Genomic DNA, 18,970 nt, shown 5'->3' with positions numbered 1-18,970 from the left:
GGTGAGAGGAGGAGGGAGCCAGGATCTGAGGGCGGGAGCTGACGTCCCAGTCACGGGGAGCCCAGCTTCTCCTGGCTCCAGGGGACAAGGACCCTCTCCCCAGTGCCCCCGCAGCCAGGCTCCGAGCCCAGAGGGCCCAAGACAGGGGCCCAGGGTCCCTGAGTGAGTCTGGGGTCCCTGAGAGAGTCCGGAGGGGCCCTGAGTGAGTCTGGGGGGAGGTTTCCCTGAGCTATTCTCGGGGAGAGGGTCCGTGAGCGAGCCATCTGGGGTCTAGAGGGAGCGGGTAGGTTGTGCAGCTCCCTCCCTCCTTCCCCTGCTCCTCCTGTCTGAGGCTGTGCTGCTCTCCCAGTGCTCAGGGGTCTCTGGTATGAAAGAACCCAGGCTCCTCCAGGGCCTTTGGGGCTGCATCTGGCTGTGTTTACACCTGGGGCGTCCCTCCTGTGGCCCTGCTCTGTGCCTCGAGCTGTAAAGGGTTTTGAGGTCACTGTGTGTGGCTGGGCTGGCCGAGCCTCTGGGGGTGCGGTGCATTCTGTGGGGGATTTGCCCTGTGTCCAACAAGGATGAACCAAAAGGGGCATGGGGGCAACCTTCCCGGTCCCCGACTGGCACAGGGCTGTGTGTGCAGGGCTGATGGGTGGCCTCATCTCCTCTAGGCCTGGGTGAGCAGGGCTGTGTGTGCAGCACCAGGTGTGCAGGGCTGGGTGTATAGGGCTGTGTGTGCAGGGCTGGATGAGCAGGGCCATGTGAGCAGAGCCGGGCATGGGTGAGCTGGGCTCGGGTGAGCAGGGCTGGCTGTGCAGGGCTGGGTGTGCAGGCCCAGGTGAGCAGGGCCAGGTGAACAGGGCTCAGGTGAGCAGGGCCAGGTGAGCTTGGCTCAAGTGTGCAGGGCCAGGTGAGCAGGGCCAGGCCCAGGTGAGCAGGGCCAGGTGAACAGGGCTCAGGTGTGCAGGGCTGGGTGTGCAGAGCTGCGTGAGCAGGGCCATGTGAGCAGGGCCAGGTGAACAGGGCTCGGGTGTGCAGGGCTGGGTGAGCAGGGCTGACCGGCGGCCGCGCCTCCTCTGGGCCCTTGGGCCTCACGGGGACGCCTCGTGCCAGGCTGACCAGGCCCTGGGCCAGGTTCTTCCTTGACATGCCAGGTGACCGGGGGGATCTTCTCCTTCCACCTCGTCGTCCACCTGATCGCCTCCTGCATCGACCCGGCCGACTCCAATGTCAGACTCAAGAAGAACTATTCTCAGCCCATGCCTATCTTCGACAGATCAAAACACGCACACGTGATCCAGAATCAGTTCTGCCACCTGTGCAGGGTCACCGTGTGAGTGCCCGCCCTCGCCGAGGCCCCACGGTGTCAGGGTCACCTCCAGGGGTCCAAGAGCTCAGGCCACTGCTGGCCCCTCAGGGCCCGTGCCATGGCCGCAAGCTGATGCTAATGGAGGTTCCAAGGCCCGGCCCTGTGGCTGCGGGTGGATAGCCCCTCATCACGCTGTGAACCGGGCGCAGTGCCGGGCCGCCCCAACTCTTCTGCAGGCCGGGCTGAGACTGGAGGGCTGGGTCTGTCACCTGCAGGTGACCCGCTGCTCCCCTGGAATGAAACGCAGCAGCACTCAGGCATATTGGGTTCTCAGTGGATTTTGTGCATGAGGTCCCTCCCCTGAGGTCCCGGGGCAAGAGAGCACTGTCTTTCTTGGGGATTTTCAAGACAAGCCCCTAGGAAAGAGGGAGGTAAGGGTTCCAGTATCTCCAGGGGCCCTGGAGGCCTCCATGATGGCCTAGGGGGTGACTACAGGGCTGCTGTCGGCTGCAAGGGAGGCCCTGTAGGCACAGGTGGGATCCAAGTCCCCGGCCTCAACTCGTGGAACCATGGGGCAGGCGCGGCCTCCTCCAGGGCCATGGCTCAGAGTGAGGCTGATGCAGGAAGGCTGGTGGGGGGTCTACGCTCAGGGCGGCCACAGACACAGCTCCTCCTGCTCTGTGACTACCTCTGCCCGCAGCTGCCCTGCTTCTCCTTCCCACAGACCTCAACACCCTCCCCCAGCCTCCCATTCCCCGTTGGACGCCCACTCCCCAGGCCACACAGGGCTGGTTCCTCCAAGGCACCTGGCTTCCAGTGATGGACCTCTGGCCCTGCCCCAACCTGTGCACTTGGGGCCTGACAGGCGTTCTCCGATTCATCCCTCCAGGAACAAGAAAACCAAACACTGCATTTCCTGCAATAAGTGCGTGTCCGGCTTCGACCACCACTGCAAATGGATCAACAACTGCGTGGGAAGCCGGAATTACTGGTGAGGGGCACAGCGGGGACGGCCGGCACGGGCCAGGCTTGGGGGAATTCGGAAGGTAGGGGTCTGTGGGCAGGGGTCCTCGTGTTGAAAGGGTGGAGGGTCCTCTTGGGGCCGCGTCCCTGTCCTGATGTGGTGGCGCTTGGTGCCTGTGTGCCCTGGCCTCCTGTCTGGCTCTGGGGCTGTGGTGCCGCGGTCCCTGGACAAGCTCATCCGCACAGAGTAAGTCCCTGGAGGCCCCCTGTGGGCACTTGCGGGGCCACGCTGGCTGAGGCCTCCTGACCGCGCTGTCCTGGACTGGGCTGCCTTCTCTCCACCCAGGCTGAGGCTCATCCAGCACAAGGGTGGGGCCACAGAAGGGAAGTGGGCACCCAGCACGGACGGATGAGAGGTGTTTCCCCTGAGCGCGGTGGAGGCGCAAGGACGAGAGATGTTTCCCCTGAGCGCGGTGGAGGCTCATAGACGAGAGGTGTTTCCCCTGAGCGCGGTGGAGGCTCATAGACGAGAGGTGTTTCCCCTGAGCGCGGTGGAGGCGCAAGGACGAGAGGTGTTTCCCCTGAGCGCGGTGGAGGCGCAAGGACGAGAGGTGTTTCCCCTGAGCGCGGTGGAGGCTCATAGACGAGAGGTGTTTCCCCTGAGCGCGGTGGAGGCGCAAGGACGAGAGGTGTTTCCCCTGAGCGCGGTGGAGGCGCAAGGACGAGGTGTTTCCCCTGAGCGCGGTGGAGGCGCAAGGACGAGAGGTGTTTCCCCTGAGCGCGGTGGAGGCGCAAGGACGAGAGATGTTTCCCCTGAGCACGGTGGGGGCTGATAGACGAGAGATGTTTCCCCTGAGCACGGTGGGGGCTGATAGACGAGAGGTGTTTCCCCTGAGCACGGTGGAGGATCCAGGGACTCTCAAGGCCCCGTGTGCTGAGCCCCGGCTGTCCGCAGCACTGAGTTGTGAAGATCACCAGGGAAAAGAACCACGCGTGCTCCGCAGCTACTCCGTGCTGACCTGAAAGAGGCCTTGGTGTGGGCGGGAGTGGGGACCAACGTTGCCTGGTGTCACAGGACGTGCCGGGGGGTCCCTGCCCTGCCTCCCTGCCATCCCGTCTTGAGCACAGCATGTGTCCAGAGTGGCTGAGCAGCCCGGCAGGGACAGAGAGGCTGCGTCACTGCAGAGCGAGTCCAGAGGCTGCGTGAGATGGTAGGGGCCGGGGAGACCCACCCGCCTCCTCCCCCGGAGAAGAGCAGCTCTAGGATGGCCAAGGTGGGGCCAGCTCCTCTGGCTCACGCTAGCCCCAGGTGCCACTTCCTTCTGGACTCATTCTGCTCTGGTGCCTCGAGCTGGCTCAATCCGGCGGGCCCTGGCAGTGAAGATGAGGGGGTGAGGGCCCACAGGCAGGTGGCAAGGAGAGGGTCTGCCTTCCTCAGGAGGGGCGCTGGAGAGGGACCACGTGGGCACCAAGTGTAGACACTGCCTGTGTGTGGGAAAGGGGCGCCAGGAGAGCAGGGCTGGGGTCATGGGCGCCCTCGGCTCCGGGCAGCAGCCAACGCCGGCATCTGTGCCAACCTCGCTTCTGTCCCTTCATCCGCCAGAGGCGGAGAGAGCAACGGCATTGAGAGCAAGATGAGGAAAGTTGAGGAGCTGATGGCAGAGCCCCCACAATGGTGGCTGAGCTGATGGCAGAGCCCCCGCCAGGGAGGCTGAGCTGATGGCGGAGCCCCCGCGGGGGAGGCCGAGCTGATGGCAGAGCCCCCGCCGGGGAGGCTGAGCTGATGGCGGAGCCCCCGCGGGGAGGCCGAGCTGATGGCAGAGCCCCTGTGAGGGAGGCTGTGTACTTCGTAGTGATAAGAGAGGAAGGGGGACGGAAAGAAGGCAGGCGGCCCTGGTGTCCTGGGAAGACTGCGAGTGCTGGCCTCGGACTCTGCAGGTTAAACACGGGCAGCAGGGGCAGGAGGCTGCACTAACCAAGAGGAGAGTGGCCCTGGGCGGCTGCGGGGAGAGGAGGCCCCGCGTGAATGGCTCTGCCCCATCTGTGGGCTTTGGTCTCTGTGGTCTTAGAGACCCGCCTTCTTTCCTGGATGAAGAGGGGAGTCCTGTCCAGACAGTAGGATGATGATAAGGGGTCTTTACTCCCCACAAGTGGCCTCAAGCCCAGGAGGACCGGGGGTAGAGTAGGTCGTGTCCGCTGCCTGGAGGGGCTGCTGCTTTGGAAACCTAAGCTGTGAGAGGGAAGGCAGTATGAGGGAGCAGCAGTCAGGGAGCCCCTCACGCCCGGAGCCACCCCTCACCCCTGGCTTATCCAGAAGACTCTTGGAGGGAGAAGGAGTGCCCGGAAGGTGGCTTTCCCCTAACCGCCTCCTCGGAAGACTGTGGCATCCATGCTCTGACCTCCAGTTGAAAATAGAAAAAGGGATTTAAACAAGCTTAGGTGAACGTAACACAATGGGAAAGATTAAAGGAGGTTAAAGGATACTTTTTAAAAATATCATAATGGCAGACCAGGGGAAGATGGTTTAGTCAAAGTATGTTCCAGGAACTGCTGCCCAGAATTGGTTTTTCTGGATGGATTATTCTCTGCATCTTTTGAGCAAAGACGACTGGGAGTGGTTTTGGTCTCACGTCTACAGCACGGACATCGCTTTTGGCTCAGATTTGCACGAGACCCCTTGGAGAAGGGGGGACTGCAGCCGAGGTGTGGCCGGGCTCCTCCAGGGCCTCCTCAGCCCGAGTTCCCTTTGGGTGCAGAGATCCAGGTCTCTGAGCCTGCAGGCCCTCCTGGGTGCCACGGCACTGTCATGGCTCTCGCGTTCCCTGGCTAGCATGGTGCCCTGGAGACCCCAGCACAGACCATGCTCAGGGTCCCCTGAGTGGACCCAGCCCGCGTGCTCCTTGGCTGGTAGGGAGCCCTATCTGAATGAGGTGGAGTCAGGAGGTGCGGGCAGAGGCCCCAGAGCTGTGACACTAGAGATGCCGTGTGACCCTCACGCTCTGCTGCTAGGCCTGGGCGAGTCACACCGCATCTCTGACCTCACTTTCCCCACTCGTGAGAAGGGCCGGTTCCCCCTCCTCACAACCTCCTTGTTCCTTGTGGGGATTAAATGCAATCACGTTTGCAAGAAGGGCTGCCTGAATTGTCGGGCGGTGTGATGGTGGGAATGTCCCACGGCCACCCCTCTCCAGCGAGAGGCCTGGAGACCTGGGGGGGGGGGGGGCATCACAGGATGGGACAGAGACGGGAGCCTGAGCTTCCAGGCGCGGTCAGGAGCGGGGTTTGAGGCCAGCGTCGGGTGGTGGCCAGGTGCCCTCTCTCAGTGGACGCCCACGCTGACCTGTCACCTCCACCCTGCGGGCTCCAGATGCCCTGCGCGTCCCCACCCCTGCCCCTGCACCCCCCACCTGCCCTGCACGCCCCTGCCCCTGTCCCATATGCCCTGCGTGTCCTCACCCCTGCCTCCCCGCCCCCCCCACCTGTCCCACACGCCCCCTGTGCCCCTGCACGCCCTACACCTCCCCTTGCGTGCCCCCTGCCCCCGTGCCCCCCACACCTGCCCGCGCTGCTCCCGCGTCCCCACCCCCATGCCTGCCTGTGTGTCTCCCGGCAGGTTCTTCTTCAGCACTGTGGCCTCGGCCACAGCCGGCATGCTCTGCCTGATCGCCGTCCTGCTGTACATCCTCGTCCAGTACCTCGTGAACCCCGGGGTGCTCCGCACGGACCCTAAGTACGAAGGTACGTGGCTGCCGCTCTCGGGGGGCCTCATCTTTGCCTCCAGCCGTCTTTCCGGGCAGTAGTATCGGGTCTGGGGTGGTTGGTCCCTGTTGCCCCAGGCAGGCTCTGACCTGGGCCGATGGCAGCAGCCCAGTATCCACACAGCCCAGCAGCCCCCAGCACGCAGGAGGCAGGCTCGGGGAGGGCGCTGGCCATGCTGCTCTGTGGATGCTGCCAGGTCGTGTCAGGCGAAAGACGGGGGGGTCCACCTCTGCCCCCGCCGTCTGCAGTCAGCCCTGTAGCACCTGTCACACCGTCCTGTGGGGCCATGTAGTTGTGGGAGGGTGGGGGTTCCCGTCCTGCAGGAGCAGCCCGTGGGGAGGGAGAGCGGAGGCAGCGCTGAGGGTGCTGGGCTGTAGGCTGCGGGGCGCTGAGGCTCTTGGCCAAGAGGGTCTGGAGCCTGGGCCTCGGGAACCGATGCCCACACTGAGCGACTGGAGACATGTGGCGGTGAGGACTGTGGGCTCCAGAGGCGAGTCCACGCCTAACCCAGATCCAGTGATGCCAGTGTCCTCAGGAAATGGGCCTGCGGCTGTGACTTAAGATCTGAGGTGGGAGGGTCGTGCTGGGATGTCCCAGGGGGCCCAAATCCAGCCATGAGTGTGCTTGTAAGAGAAAGGAGAGACGCAGAGGGGAGGCGGCCCCGTGAGGATGGAGGCAGGGGTGGAGTCACACAGCCACAGCCCAGGGTTGCCCAGAGCCACAGGAGCTGGCAGAGGTGGGAGGACCTCCCTGGACCCTGCAGAGGCAGCGTGCCCACCTGTCCTGCAGCTAGACGTCAGAGCCCTGCCTCAGACTGCAAGAGTCTGCTGTGGAAGCTGCCCCCACCCACCACCACTTGAAGTATTTATCACAGCAGCGCTGGGACCCTGACCAGGAGGACCTGGGCCAGAGAAGCCCCTTGGGGTGCAGGTCCAGACTGCCAGTCTTGGCCCCAGGCGTGTCTGCGCCCACACTGCACACGGCCCGGGTGGCGAGAGAGGGAGGACTTCCTGCCCCTCGTTCCAGAACATTCCGGAGCCAACACGGTGTGACATTTTTTTCAAGGATGAGCTTTGCCAGCTCCATGTGGAAGGCCCTAAAGCTCCTCCTTCCACTTGGAAGCACGACTGATGCCTCCAGGGCCTCACAGCCACTTCTGAAGCTTTCTGAAAGCCAGCTCCACCCTGGTGAGGCCCTGACCTCAGCGGACCCAAGCCCAGGACAATGCCTGTTGCATTCTTCTTCCCCTGTAGCAAGTCACTTTCCCCAGCAGCCTCCACGTTGTCTGGGCTCTCACTTTGGGGGATGCCAGGGGAGAGTGAGAGGGCAGAGTTGGCCGAGATGGCGTGTGCTGACTTCTCTCCTGGAACATGCTGCTTCCACACAGCAGTGCCAGTGTCTCCATGTGAGTTCATTGATTGTGGCCTGAGCGAATTCCTGAGTTTGCTGTTCCAGATGATTCTGCAGGGCTTCAAAACCAGCAGGGCACTGAGCAAAGCAGCTCCTTGTTCTCATGGGCTGAACTCATCGTGATGTCACTGGCTAAGGGGGGCAGCATGGGGTCCAGCCCAGCCCAGGCACATGGAGCTGCGGTCCCGTCAGGCCAAGTGTGATGTTTGCCTTCTAGGATGGCCCCCGAGGCTGCCAGTTCCAGAGAGGGTCCGTCACCCAAAGACATCCACACTGAATCCAACCCTCTGCCGTTCTGCCTTGCCCGGCCCTCTGCCGTTCTGCATTACGCCTGATTTTTGGAAGTGTTGTGGTTTTGAGTGTTGGCAGCCCAGTGTCACAGAGGACCATATCTTAGAAATGACCCCAGGCGAGAGCTGTGGCTTTCCTGTTCTGTTTGAAGGCAGCTGTTTTAGGGTGCAGAGGGTCCAGGGACACAGCGTGGGCCATGAGGAAGGGATGGGTGCTGGGGCCTGGCAGAGCCGGCAGGCGCTGTGACCTTGGTACTTAGTGAGGAAGGGGTGGGTGCTGTGACCCCAGTAGTTAGGAAAGGATGGGTGCTGGGGCCTGGCAGAGCCGGCAGGCACTGTGACCTTGGTACTTAGTGAGGAAGGGGTGGGCTCTGTGACCCCGGCACTTAGTGAGGAAGGGGTGGGCTCTGTGTCCCCAGCACTTAGGAACGGGTGGGCACTGTGACCCCGGCACTTAGTGAGGAAGGGGTGGGCGCTGTGACCCTGGCACTTAATGAGGAAGGGATGGATGGGTGCTGGGGCCTGGCAGAGCCGGCAGGCACTGTGACCTTGGTACTTAGTGAGGAAGGGGTGGGCTCTGTGACCCCGGCACTTAGTGAGGAAGGGGTGGGCTCTGTGTCCCCAGCACTTAGGAACGGGTGGGCACTGTGACCCCGGCACTTAGTGAGGAAGGGGTGGGCGCTGTGACCCCGGCACTTAGTGAGGAAGGGGTGGGCGCTGTGTCCCCGGCACTTAGTGAGGAAGGGGTGGGCGCTGTGACCCCGGTACTTAGTGAGGAAGGGGTGGGCGCTGTGACCCCGGCACTTAGTGAGGAAGGGGTGGGCGCTGTGTCCCCGGCACTTAGGAATGGGTGGGTGCTATGACCCTGGCACTTAGTGACCCTGTTGGAGCCTCACCTCCCAGATCCATAAAGCAGGGATCATGAAAACCAACTGCAGGCAGCAGGGCCTATGGGGCACTCAGGTAAGGGAGGCGTCCACCCGGGCAGGGAGGCATCCCTCGCACTGGCTGTCCCCATGCCGCCCCATCTCCAGCAAGCTCTGGTCTGCGACGTCCACCTGATGTGGCACCCGTCAGCAGGTGCTGGACACACTGTCTCTCCCTTGTCTCCACAGATGTCAAGAATACGAACACGTGGCTGCTGTTCCTCCCCCTGTTCCCGGTGCAGGTGCAGACCCTGATAGTCGTGATCATCGGGATGCTCGTGCTCCTGCTGGACCTTCTTGGCTTGGTGCACCTGGGCCAGCTGCTCATCTTCCACATCTACCTGAGTATGTCCCCCACCCTAAGCCCCTGATCCCCACAAGCCTGGGTGGTCAGAGCTGCTCATTTTACACCTCTACTTGAGTATGTCCCTAACCCTGAGCTCCCCACGACTGGGGCCAGAGTCTTTGTCCCCCGTGTGCGCATGTGTTCAGGGTCAGCCTCTCCCAGAAGTGAGATCATGGACAAAAAGGGCAAATCACAGGAAGAAATTAAATCCATTAGGGCCCAGCAGGCCCAGCAAGAAGCTGAACTCATGCCGAGACCTGCAGGAGTGGTGCCGGGTGCTTGAAGTAACAAGTTTAAAATGTTCAGAGACAGTGGAATGGGATCTACTAGGCGAGAACAGGACATTATGAAATAAGAACAATGGAATGGGATCTATTAGGCAAGAACAGGACATTATGAAATAAGAACAGGTGGACTTAGAAAAGCACAAGTAGAAATTCTAACAATGAAAAATATTACAGGCAGGTCACCCACTAACCAAACAACTGAAGCGAGAGCTGGTGGTCTTGCTGAGTCTCACAGTGGACAGAGCAGTAGGCGGTCAGTCATGTTGCTGAACGAGGAGAGTAAACTCCCCAGCCCCAAGGAAACCTGTTGTTGGAAGTAACAACAACCTCCCTGCTCCTGGCACCAGCCGTTTAGGTCATGGTGGGCCAGCTGCAAAGCATCTTCGTTCTCTGGGCAGTGGTGGCCCCAAGGCTGTGGCCTCTCAGGGGGTTTCTGTGGATGCGGGCAGCAGAGTGTGTCCAGGCCAGCCCCCAAGAATGCCCTGCTCCTGACAGCTTGGCCAACCCCTGGTCAGGGCAGAGGGAGTGGGGTGGGTCAGGCTCTGGGCTCACCTCCATCTCCAGAGCAGCCCCTGCCTGCAGTTGTGGCAAGAAAACCCAGCTCAGAAGGAACACGCCTCACCAAGAGGCTCCTTGTTCATAACCACAGGTTACCCTACAAACCACCATCCCCACACAACCCTGGGAATGTTTTAAAACACACACCTCTAACGCACATCTTACAGTTACTGTTATTTGCCTGAGGGTTGAATTTTTTTCAATGAAAGTGCAATGAAAATCACGGGGTTAAATCCTACGGACACAGTGCTGAATGTGATGTTTTCAGAGTTTTAATTTTAGATGTCAAGGCCAGTGCCTGTATAGAGTGGGTGCTTAGGATATGTTTACTGAATGGAATGGAACTAAAGCCTCAGATGTAACTTCATGGAGATGCACGTCTGCCTTGTAGAATGTTACAGGCTGCCTGTTCCTGAAGCTGAAACCCTTAAGAGTGAGAAGTCATTTGGGCCTCCTTCAAAACTCTCCACCCCTCTTAGAATCAGGAATATTTTTAAAAGTACTTTCTAGAATTATCTAGCAATCTCTCATCTTTAAATATTTTTGGGTTTACCACCTATGAAGGCTTTTCTGGAGTTTCACTCCACCGAGAATTCATCATCTCTCCTTATCAGGAAATCTCTCACCCTCAGGTGCTCAGTCAAGGTGAGTCCCCCACAACAGGAGAATCAGCTGAGGTTGGGCCGAGGCCACATGGTCTTATCCACATGTGCCTCAGATTAACGGATGCTCAAACTGCCCAGTAATACAAAGTCCGCACTTGTCATTTTTTTCCAACGTTGTGTACAAAATGTTTCCCCGGGTTAAAATAGTCTGCCCACTGTGTGCTGAGCACGTGGGGGGCTGCAGGCTTCTTTGGGTGAGGCATGGTCACCTGCACGCTGCGGGGAGAGGATGAAGAATGAGACACAAACAAGTGTGGATGGCACTTGTGCTGCGGAGAAGCTGGCCCTTGCCTCAGGCGGTGGAGGAGCAGGGAAGGGCAGTGGGCCTGAAGCCATGCGGGGCTGGGGGAGATGGCCTGGTCTGTCCTCTGAGCCAGGCACTGCACTTGCCAACGGGCTCCTTGAACACAAAGCCCAGACCAGGTGTGGCAGAAACATGAAAGGACAGGCAGGCGGCTGCTGTGGGCGGGAGGCAGGATGCCTGGAAGCACGACGCCCAGGCCTGTCCCCACCCCCGTGACCCAGAGCCTCCCTGGGCAGTGACTCCAGGACGGCCAGGAGCTTCTTCTCTACCTCACAGGACTGGAGAAGCTGTGGTGAGACGCATCCTGTGAGGGCTGGGCTGGCCGCAGGCAGCTCCCCAGGGCGCCAACCGCCATCTGCTCCTCACTGCAAATAGGCCTCTGTGGGCGGCCGCCCCAGTCTCCAGAAATAGTCACAAGACATCGGCTCTCACGGTGTTGGAGTTTAGGGAAAGAAGCATGGAGAGCTTGTCCCCTGCATGGAAGCTCGTGGCTGAAATAGGTGCAGAGCCCATTTTATTAACGTTTATTAAGACGGCTCTTTTAGATAAACGGGTGTCTCAGGATTTGCTTTGCTTCTCTGGGCTGCTTTGCTGCCCGCAGGGTGGGCCGGGTGGATGGGGCTCTGGCCAGCCTGCTGAGCTGTCCTGTGGGCACTGTGCAGGGCTGCAGGAATGGTGACCTGTCTCAGCCCCATCAGAGGCTGTGCTGAGTGGCACTCACAGCACTCGTGTTCACCTCCTGGGCCTGGGGCTCTGAGCACCTTCAGGAGCGTGTGGTCCCAGGACCTGCTAGCCAGCACCTTGGGGTGGCCACCGTACTGTGTGGTCCTCCGAGTTCGGGGTCTCTGTGCATCCCCCAAGGTGTGCCCCACCCGGTGTCCAGATGTGAGGAACCCCGTAGGCTACCTGGACGCTCAGACCGAGCGGCCCCTCCTGAGCTGGCCTCTTAACCCTGCCAGCGATCCCAGGGGATCTGGAGCAACCTCTCAGGCTGCATGGTATGGGGGACGCAGGTCTGTGAGAGGCAGCTCGTCTTCTGACACCACTAACAATGCAGCTCAGTGAGGCCTTGGCAGGCGGGGGGGGCGTGGATCAGCACCGGTCCCCAGGTGACAGCTGCAGACCCCTCCTGCTGACCATCAGCGAGCTGCAGCTCTGGGCCCACAAGGCGCCTGCACCCATCCTGGCCTCACAGGGCCTGCATGGTGGGTGGAGCCGGGCTCCCTGTGCAGGGGCCGGATCAGTGGCACTGGCCGCCCTGCTGAGCTGTCCTGTGGGCGCCGTGCAAAGCCGCAGGGCTGGTAACTTGTCCTGTTCCTCCTTTTCCCTTTCCAGAGGCCAAGAAGATGACCACCTTTGAGTATCTCATTAAGACCTGCAAAGAAGAGAGTTCAAAACATCAAGCAGTGAGGAAAGATCCATACATGCAAATGGAGGAAGGATTTCTCCAGGTACCACCTGTCTCTCTGCTCCATTTCTCGAGGCCTGGGACAATGTCTAAGGTCACTCTGTGGTTGGGACCTCTCAGCCACGCTCCTTTATTTCAGGGCTGATGCAGCCCGTGGACTCTGCTGTGAGTGTGTGTGTCTGTGTGTGAGGCTCTGTGCATGGGTGTGTCTATGTGTCTTTATTAACATAAACACCAGTCATGCACCAATGACTTCCTAGTGCAAAGATAGGAAAGGAACTGAGTCTCCTGGACATTTCTATACTGCATTATACATCTTCCAAAGTTGAAATGTGCTTTTTGCATCTTTTTTTTTTTTTTTTTTTTTTTGAGACAGAGTCTTGCTCTGTTGCCCAGGGTGGAGTGAAGTGGTGAAATCTCAGCTCACTGCAGCCTCCACCTGCTGGGTTCAAACAGTTTGCCTGCCTCAGCCTCCCAAGTAGCTGGGATCGCAGATGTATGCCACTACGCCCGGCTAATTTTTGTATTTTTAGTAGAGACGTGGTTTTGACATGCCAGGCTGGTCTCAAACTTGTGGCCTCAGGTGACCCGCCCGCCTTCGCCTCCGAAAGTGCTGGGATTATAGGCATGAGCCACTGTACCTGGCCTGAAACATGCTTTTTAACCTAAGGAAGTTAGTTCCCTCTCCAGTTAAGTGACGTGAATTATTATAACTAACTCAAGAAGACATAGAAAGTCTAAATAGACATAGAACAGCGAAGAGACTGAACTACTAATTTAAAATCTCCCAGTGAAGAAAAATCCCAGGCCCTGTAGTCTTCATGCATGAATTCCAGCAAAGATTTTAAGAAAAAATACAATACCACCTACACACAGACTCTTTCAGAAAACAGAGAAGGAAGCAACACTTCCCAACTCATTCAGCAATGCCACTATCAACCTGACACCAAAGCCAGATATTCATAAGCCAGTACATTCAGGAAACACAGGCAAAGATCACTGATAAGACCTTGGCAAACCAAATGGAGCAGCACGGGGCACAGCATCACTGTGCACTGTGGCCAAGTGATGTCACTCCAGGGGTAAGCAGTGGCTTAAGGCCTAGAAATCAATTACTACAGCTCAGCATGTTAGTCCAATAGAGAACGGTAACCATGCAATCTTGCCAATCAATGCAGAAAAGGGTTTGTTAACAGCAAGTTCCCATTCATGATTTTTAACAACTCTCAGTGACCTAGGAATGATAGGAAAGCACCCTGTGTACCTGACATGACATTTCCTGGTGAAAGTCTGGTGACCCTCTCTTGGAGGCTGGGTACAGGTGATGACGCCCCTTCCTCCCACTGCTGATGTCGCCGGAACATTCCGGCCAGCCCAGCGCAGCAGGGAAAATGAAGGCACACAGAATACGAAGTAAAACTGTGTTTATTTGCAGGCAATGAAAGCTAAAAAGTATGTTTTAAGACCTAGTTAAGATAATAAAATCGCTTAACAAGGTTGTGGGGCACATATTAAAATACACACTTGCACATCTCTATCCACCAGCAATGAAAAATCTGGGTTATGTTTTTAAAACTTCCTTTCACAATCTAATAAAAAAAGAATAAATTTAATAAACCTTGTGCAAATATGTACACTGAAAGCTACACACCATGACTGAGAGAAGTCAGAGACGCTCTATTAAGTGAAAAGGTATACAACATTCATAGATTGGAAAAAAATACTATTGAAAGAGCAATTTTCCCCAAAACTTATCTACAGAGTTACCACAATCCCTGCTGAACCCCAGCAGGCTTCTGTTTTAGCAGAAATGACAAGGTGATCCTAAAATGTATATGCAAATTCAAAAGACCTAGGCTACTGTACTAGCCAAAATGATTTTGAGAAAAAATAAAATTGGAGAACTTACACAACCAGACTTTAAATTTTGCTATAAAGCTGTAGCACTAAAGAGAGGTGGCACTGACATAGAGAGCGACATAAAGGTACAGTAATAAAAACAGTGTGGCGCCAACAGAGACAGATATAGAGAAATGGACCAGAAGAAAGGTCCAAAGTTAAAGCTTTCATATATGGTCAATTGACTTTAAATAACGCTACTAAAATCATTAAATGGGGAGAAATTATAGTTCAACAAGTGGTACTAGAACAATTGGATATCCACATGGAAAAGAAAAAAGAATGATTGAGTTCTTCATACCTGTACAAAGATTACCCAGGATCACTTCATTCCCCACAGAAAAATTAGCCCCAAATCCATCTGACACCTCAACTTAAAAGCTGATCATAGAACACTTCTAGAAACAAGCATAGAATGCAATCTCTGTGATCTTTAGTGAGACAAAGCTTTTCTTTGATCTGATACCAAAATCACTGCTTATTAAAGAAAAAAATCATAGTTTGGACTTTACCAAAATTGAAAATATTTGCTCTTCAAAAGTCACCATTAAAGAAAATAAAAATACAGGCACACCTGAGAGATATTGCAGGTTTGGTTTTAGAAAGCCACAACAAAGTGAACATCTCTGTAAAACAAGTCACATGAATTTCTGGTTTCCCAGTGCTTATAAAAGTTATTTACATGACATGTGTGTAACAGCATTATGTCTAAAACTATGTATCTGAATGAAAAGTGCTTTATTGCTAAAAGCTGCTTACACAGACGCTTGAAGTGAGCACACACTGCGGGGAAAATGGCGCCGACATACTTGCTGGACCAGGGTCACCACAAACCCTCAATTTGTGAAAAAACACAGTATCTGTGAAGTGCGGTAAAGCGAAGCACAATAAAGCCAGGTGTTCGTTCCTGTGCAAGCCACACGCAAAACAAAATATTTTCAAGTTTTAAACTGATGTCCGGAATACACAAAGACACAAAGACACAAAGAGCTTTCAAAGTGCAATTGTAAAAAAAACAACAAACAAAAACATAAACAGAAAACCCAGTTTTTCAAATGGGCAAGAGGGCTGGACACAATGGGAAGCACCTATAATCTCAGTGCTTTGGGAGGCCAAGCAAGAGGATTGCTTGAGGCCAGGAGTTCAAGACCAGCCTGAGCATCTCTACAAAAATAAATAAAAATACATACATACATCTAAAAAATGGGCAAAAGATTTGAACAAACTCCTTACCAAGGTAGATGTAGATGTATAGCTACATGGATGCCACATAAGCACATGGAAAAATATGCTCCACATCATTCTACATCAGGCAGCTGCAAAGTGAAACCACAATCAGACACTAGCACACACCCAGGAGAATGCCTGTCATCAAAAAGACAGACACCACCGAGGGTTGGTGAAGTTGTAGAGAAATTGCAAGTCTCCTGCATTTTTTGCTAGTGGGAGGTAAATGAGGGTGTAAAGTGCTACCACATTGGAAAGCAGTTTGGCATTTCTTTAAAAGATAAATGTCTAATATATGACCAGAATCCCACTCCCAGTTCCTCACCAGAGAGAAATGAAAACGCGTGCACACGTAAGTGGTTCTGAGATCTAAACTCAGGACCCAAGAGAACTCCAGGTACCATTCCTCAAAACCCAGGAATAATAGACGTGACTTTTACGTAAGAATCAGCTGCATGTCAACAACTTCTTTTTTCATGTGACGAATTTTCATTTTCCCCACAGCAAGGAGACGGCGCCCTGGACTCATCTGCACAGGGGTAAGTTGCAAGCTTCCTGCAGTAGCTTGGTCACTCTGAAGAATAGCTGTATTCTTTTCTTAACTCAAATGACTTTGGAAAATAATTCACCTATGATGAGACATTTTGAAATCATGGGATGATGCAGTAGAAGATAAAATAGTTTTGGTTAATGTTGCTAAATTATACCAAATTATCTATCTCAATGTGCTTGTCTTACTTGCAGAAACTACGTTCTTCACTCCCTTCTTCATAACTAACATCTAAACTAACACACAACAATAAGACCCACTTATTTATTTCTACATCTCTCCATGAACACATGTGTAGTTGTGAGTCTGAATGTATTTCTTATGATCTCTAATAGCATTTCGTAGAAATTGTAAGGAGATTCCAACCTGTTCCTGAGTCAAGGTGCTAAGTAAATGGGAGCACTGGGGGTGCCTTGACCCCAGAGCCCCACCCAACAGGGCCAGGGCTGGCTTCACAAACAGGGTTTCAAGAAGCGTCTTTGGGCCAGTGTTGTGCAGTGCAGTTCGTTTTATTTTGGAAGCTAAGAGTCAAAGGGCACGCGCATTTTCAATCTTCACAGACTCTTTCTGACGACTTTCCCAAAAGGGTGGAGCAGTTCACACTTCATTCAACGCTGTCGCTCTTCTCAGTATGAGATACTAATAGTGTGCTTAGTTTTATTCAAAGAAAATATATAATATTTTAATATGCATTTCCTTACTACAATTACGACTGAACATTTTTTCATGTTTTGACCATTTTACAATTTTTGTTGTGTGAATTAACGTTCAACAGTTGGGCTATTTGGATTATCAAACGTAACAGCTCTTTGCATATTAGGAACCCTATGGGATCTTTCACAGTGTGGAGGTTGTGAACTTTTCTGAAGCCAAATTTGTTAACATTTCCTTTTGTCTTGCTTTAAAAAGGCTTCATTACTCTAAGGTTATACAAATATCCTCCAATACTCTTTGCTTATATAGTTATAACTTTCTTATTTTTATTTTTATTTTTTGAAATGGAATTTCGCTCTGTTACCCAGGCTGGAGTGCAGTGGTGTGATCGCGGCTCACTGCAAGCTCCACTTCCCGGGTTCATGCCATTCTTCTGCCTCAGCCTCCCGACTAGCTGGGACTACAGGCGCCGGCCACCACACAGGGCTGATTTTTTTTTTTTTTGTATTTTTAGTAGAGATGGGTTTCTGCCTGTTAGCCAGGATGATCTTGATCTCCTGACCTCATGATCTGCCCACCTTGGCCTCCCAAAGTGCTGGGATTACAGATGTGAGCCACTGCGCCAGGCCTAGTTATAATTTTTATTTTTATTTTATTTCAATAGTTTTGGGGAACAAGGTGTTTGGTTGCATGGAAAAGATTTTTAGTGTTGATTTCTGAGATTTTGGTGCACCCACCACCAGAGCAATGTATGCTGTACCCAATGTGTAGTCTTTTATCCGTCACCCTCCTCCCATCATTCCCCGAGTCCCAAAAGCCCCTTACATCATTCGTATGCCTTTACATCCTCGTAGCGTAGCTCCCACTTATAAGTGAGATACTACGATGTTTGGTTTTTCATTCTTGCGTTCCTTCACTTAGAGTAATGGTCTGCAACTCCATCCAGGTTGTGTGAGTGCTGATATTTCATTCCTTTTTATGGCTGAGTAGTATTCCATGGGATTTACATATATACAGATCACAAATATATATCACATTTTCTTTATCGACTGATTTGTTTTAGGCTGGTTTCATGTTTTTGCAATTGCAAACTATGCTGCTATAAACATGTGGGTGCAAGTATCTTTTTCATAAGATAACTTCTTTTCTTCTGGGTAGATAGCCAGTAGTGGGATTGCTAGATCAGATGATACTTCTACCTTTAAGTTCTTTACAGAATCTCCGTACTGTTTTTTATAGTAGTTGTACTAGTTTACATTCTCACTAGCAGTGTAAAAGTGTTCCCTTTTCACCACATCCGTGCCAACATTTGTTATTTCTTTATTTTTTAAATTATGGCCATTCCTCTAGGAGTAAGGTGGTATTGCATTGTGGATTTTATTTGCATTTCCCTGTTAATTAGTGATGTTCAGCATTTGTTCCTATGCTTGTTGGCCATTTGTATATCTTCTGTTGAGAACTGTCTCTTCATGAACGTTGCCCATTTTTTGATGGGATTGGTTTTATAGTTTGTTTGTTTGAGACAGAGTCTCACTCTGTCACCCAGGCTGGAGTGCAGGGGCATGATCTTGGCTCACTGACGCCTCTGCCTCCTGGGTTGAAGCGATTCTGCTGCCTCAGGCTCCCAAGTACCTGGGATTACAGGCACCCACCAGCATGCCCAGCTAATTTTTGTATTGTTAGTAGAGACAAGTTTCACCATGTTGGCCAGGCTGGTCTTGAACTCTTGACTTCAAGTGATCTGCCTGCCCCAGCCTCTGAAAGGACTGGGATTACAGGCATGAGCCACCACACCCAATTGGATGATTTGGTTTTTTTCTTGCAGATTTGTTTGAGTTCCTTTTAGATTCTGGATATTTGTCCTTTGTCAGATGTACAGATTGTGAATATTTTCTTCCTTTCCGTGGGTTCTATTTAGTCTGCTTATTACTTCTTTTCCTGTGCAGAAGGTACTTATTTAAAATAAAGATAAATTAAGATAAATTTCATCTATTTATCTTTGTTCTTGTTGCATTTGCTTTTGGATTCTTTCTCATGAGCTCTTTGCCAAAGTCAATGCCTAGAAAAGTTTTTCTGATGATATCTTGTAGATTTTTGTATGCTTTCAGGTCTTAGATTTAAGTCTTTTATCCATCCTCAGTTGATGTTTGTAAAAGGTGCGAGGTGAGGATCCAGCTTCATTCTTCCACATGTGGCTTGTGAATTATCCCAGCACCATGTATTGAATAGGATGTCCTTTCCCCACTTGATGTTTTTTGTTTGTTTGTTGAAGATCGATTGGCAGTAAGTATTTGGCTTTATTTATGGGTTCTCTATTCTGTTCCATTGATCTACACACCTATTTCCATATTAGTACCCTGCTGTTTTGATAACTGTAGCTTTGTAGTATAGTTTGAATTCAGGTAATGTGATGCCTCCAGATTTGTTCTTTTT

The 18,970-nt window shown here is 53.6% G+C and overlaps 1 protein-coding gene across 14 annotated transcripts in view; it reads left to right on the top strand.

Moving 5' to 3' along the window:
* Positions 1-18,970, top strand: part of LOC100460604 (probable palmitoyltransferase ZDHHC11B) — a 56,477-nt gene that overhangs the window by 9,417 nt on the left and 28,090 nt on the right. For 12 of the 14 annotated variants that reach the window (XM_054555327.2, XM_054555326.2, XM_054555325.2 and 9 more), the window contains 6 exons: positions 1,137-1,315; positions 2,181-2,282; positions 5,868-5,992; positions 8,829-8,984; positions 12,135-12,250; positions 15,838-15,872. In XM_054555327.2, the coding sequence (XP_054411302.1) occupies positions 1,137-1,315; positions 2,181-2,282; positions 5,868-5,992; positions 8,829-8,984; positions 12,135-12,250; positions 15,838-15,872 (713 nt within the window). The other 2 variants (XM_024247474.3, XM_054555342.2) reach the window with 2 other exon arrangements.

Source organism: Pongo abelii, chromosome 4, assembly GCF_028885655.2.
Source record: "Pongo abelii isolate AG06213 chromosome 4, NHGRI_mPonAbe1-v2.0_pri, whole genome shotgun sequence".
In the NCBI taxonomy this organism is placed as follows: domain Eukaryota; kingdom Metazoa; phylum Chordata; class Mammalia; order Primates; family Hominidae; genus Pongo; species Pongo abelii.
Note: the sequence above shows the minus strand (reverse complement) of the source record. Positions and strands in the feature narration are given on the sequence as shown.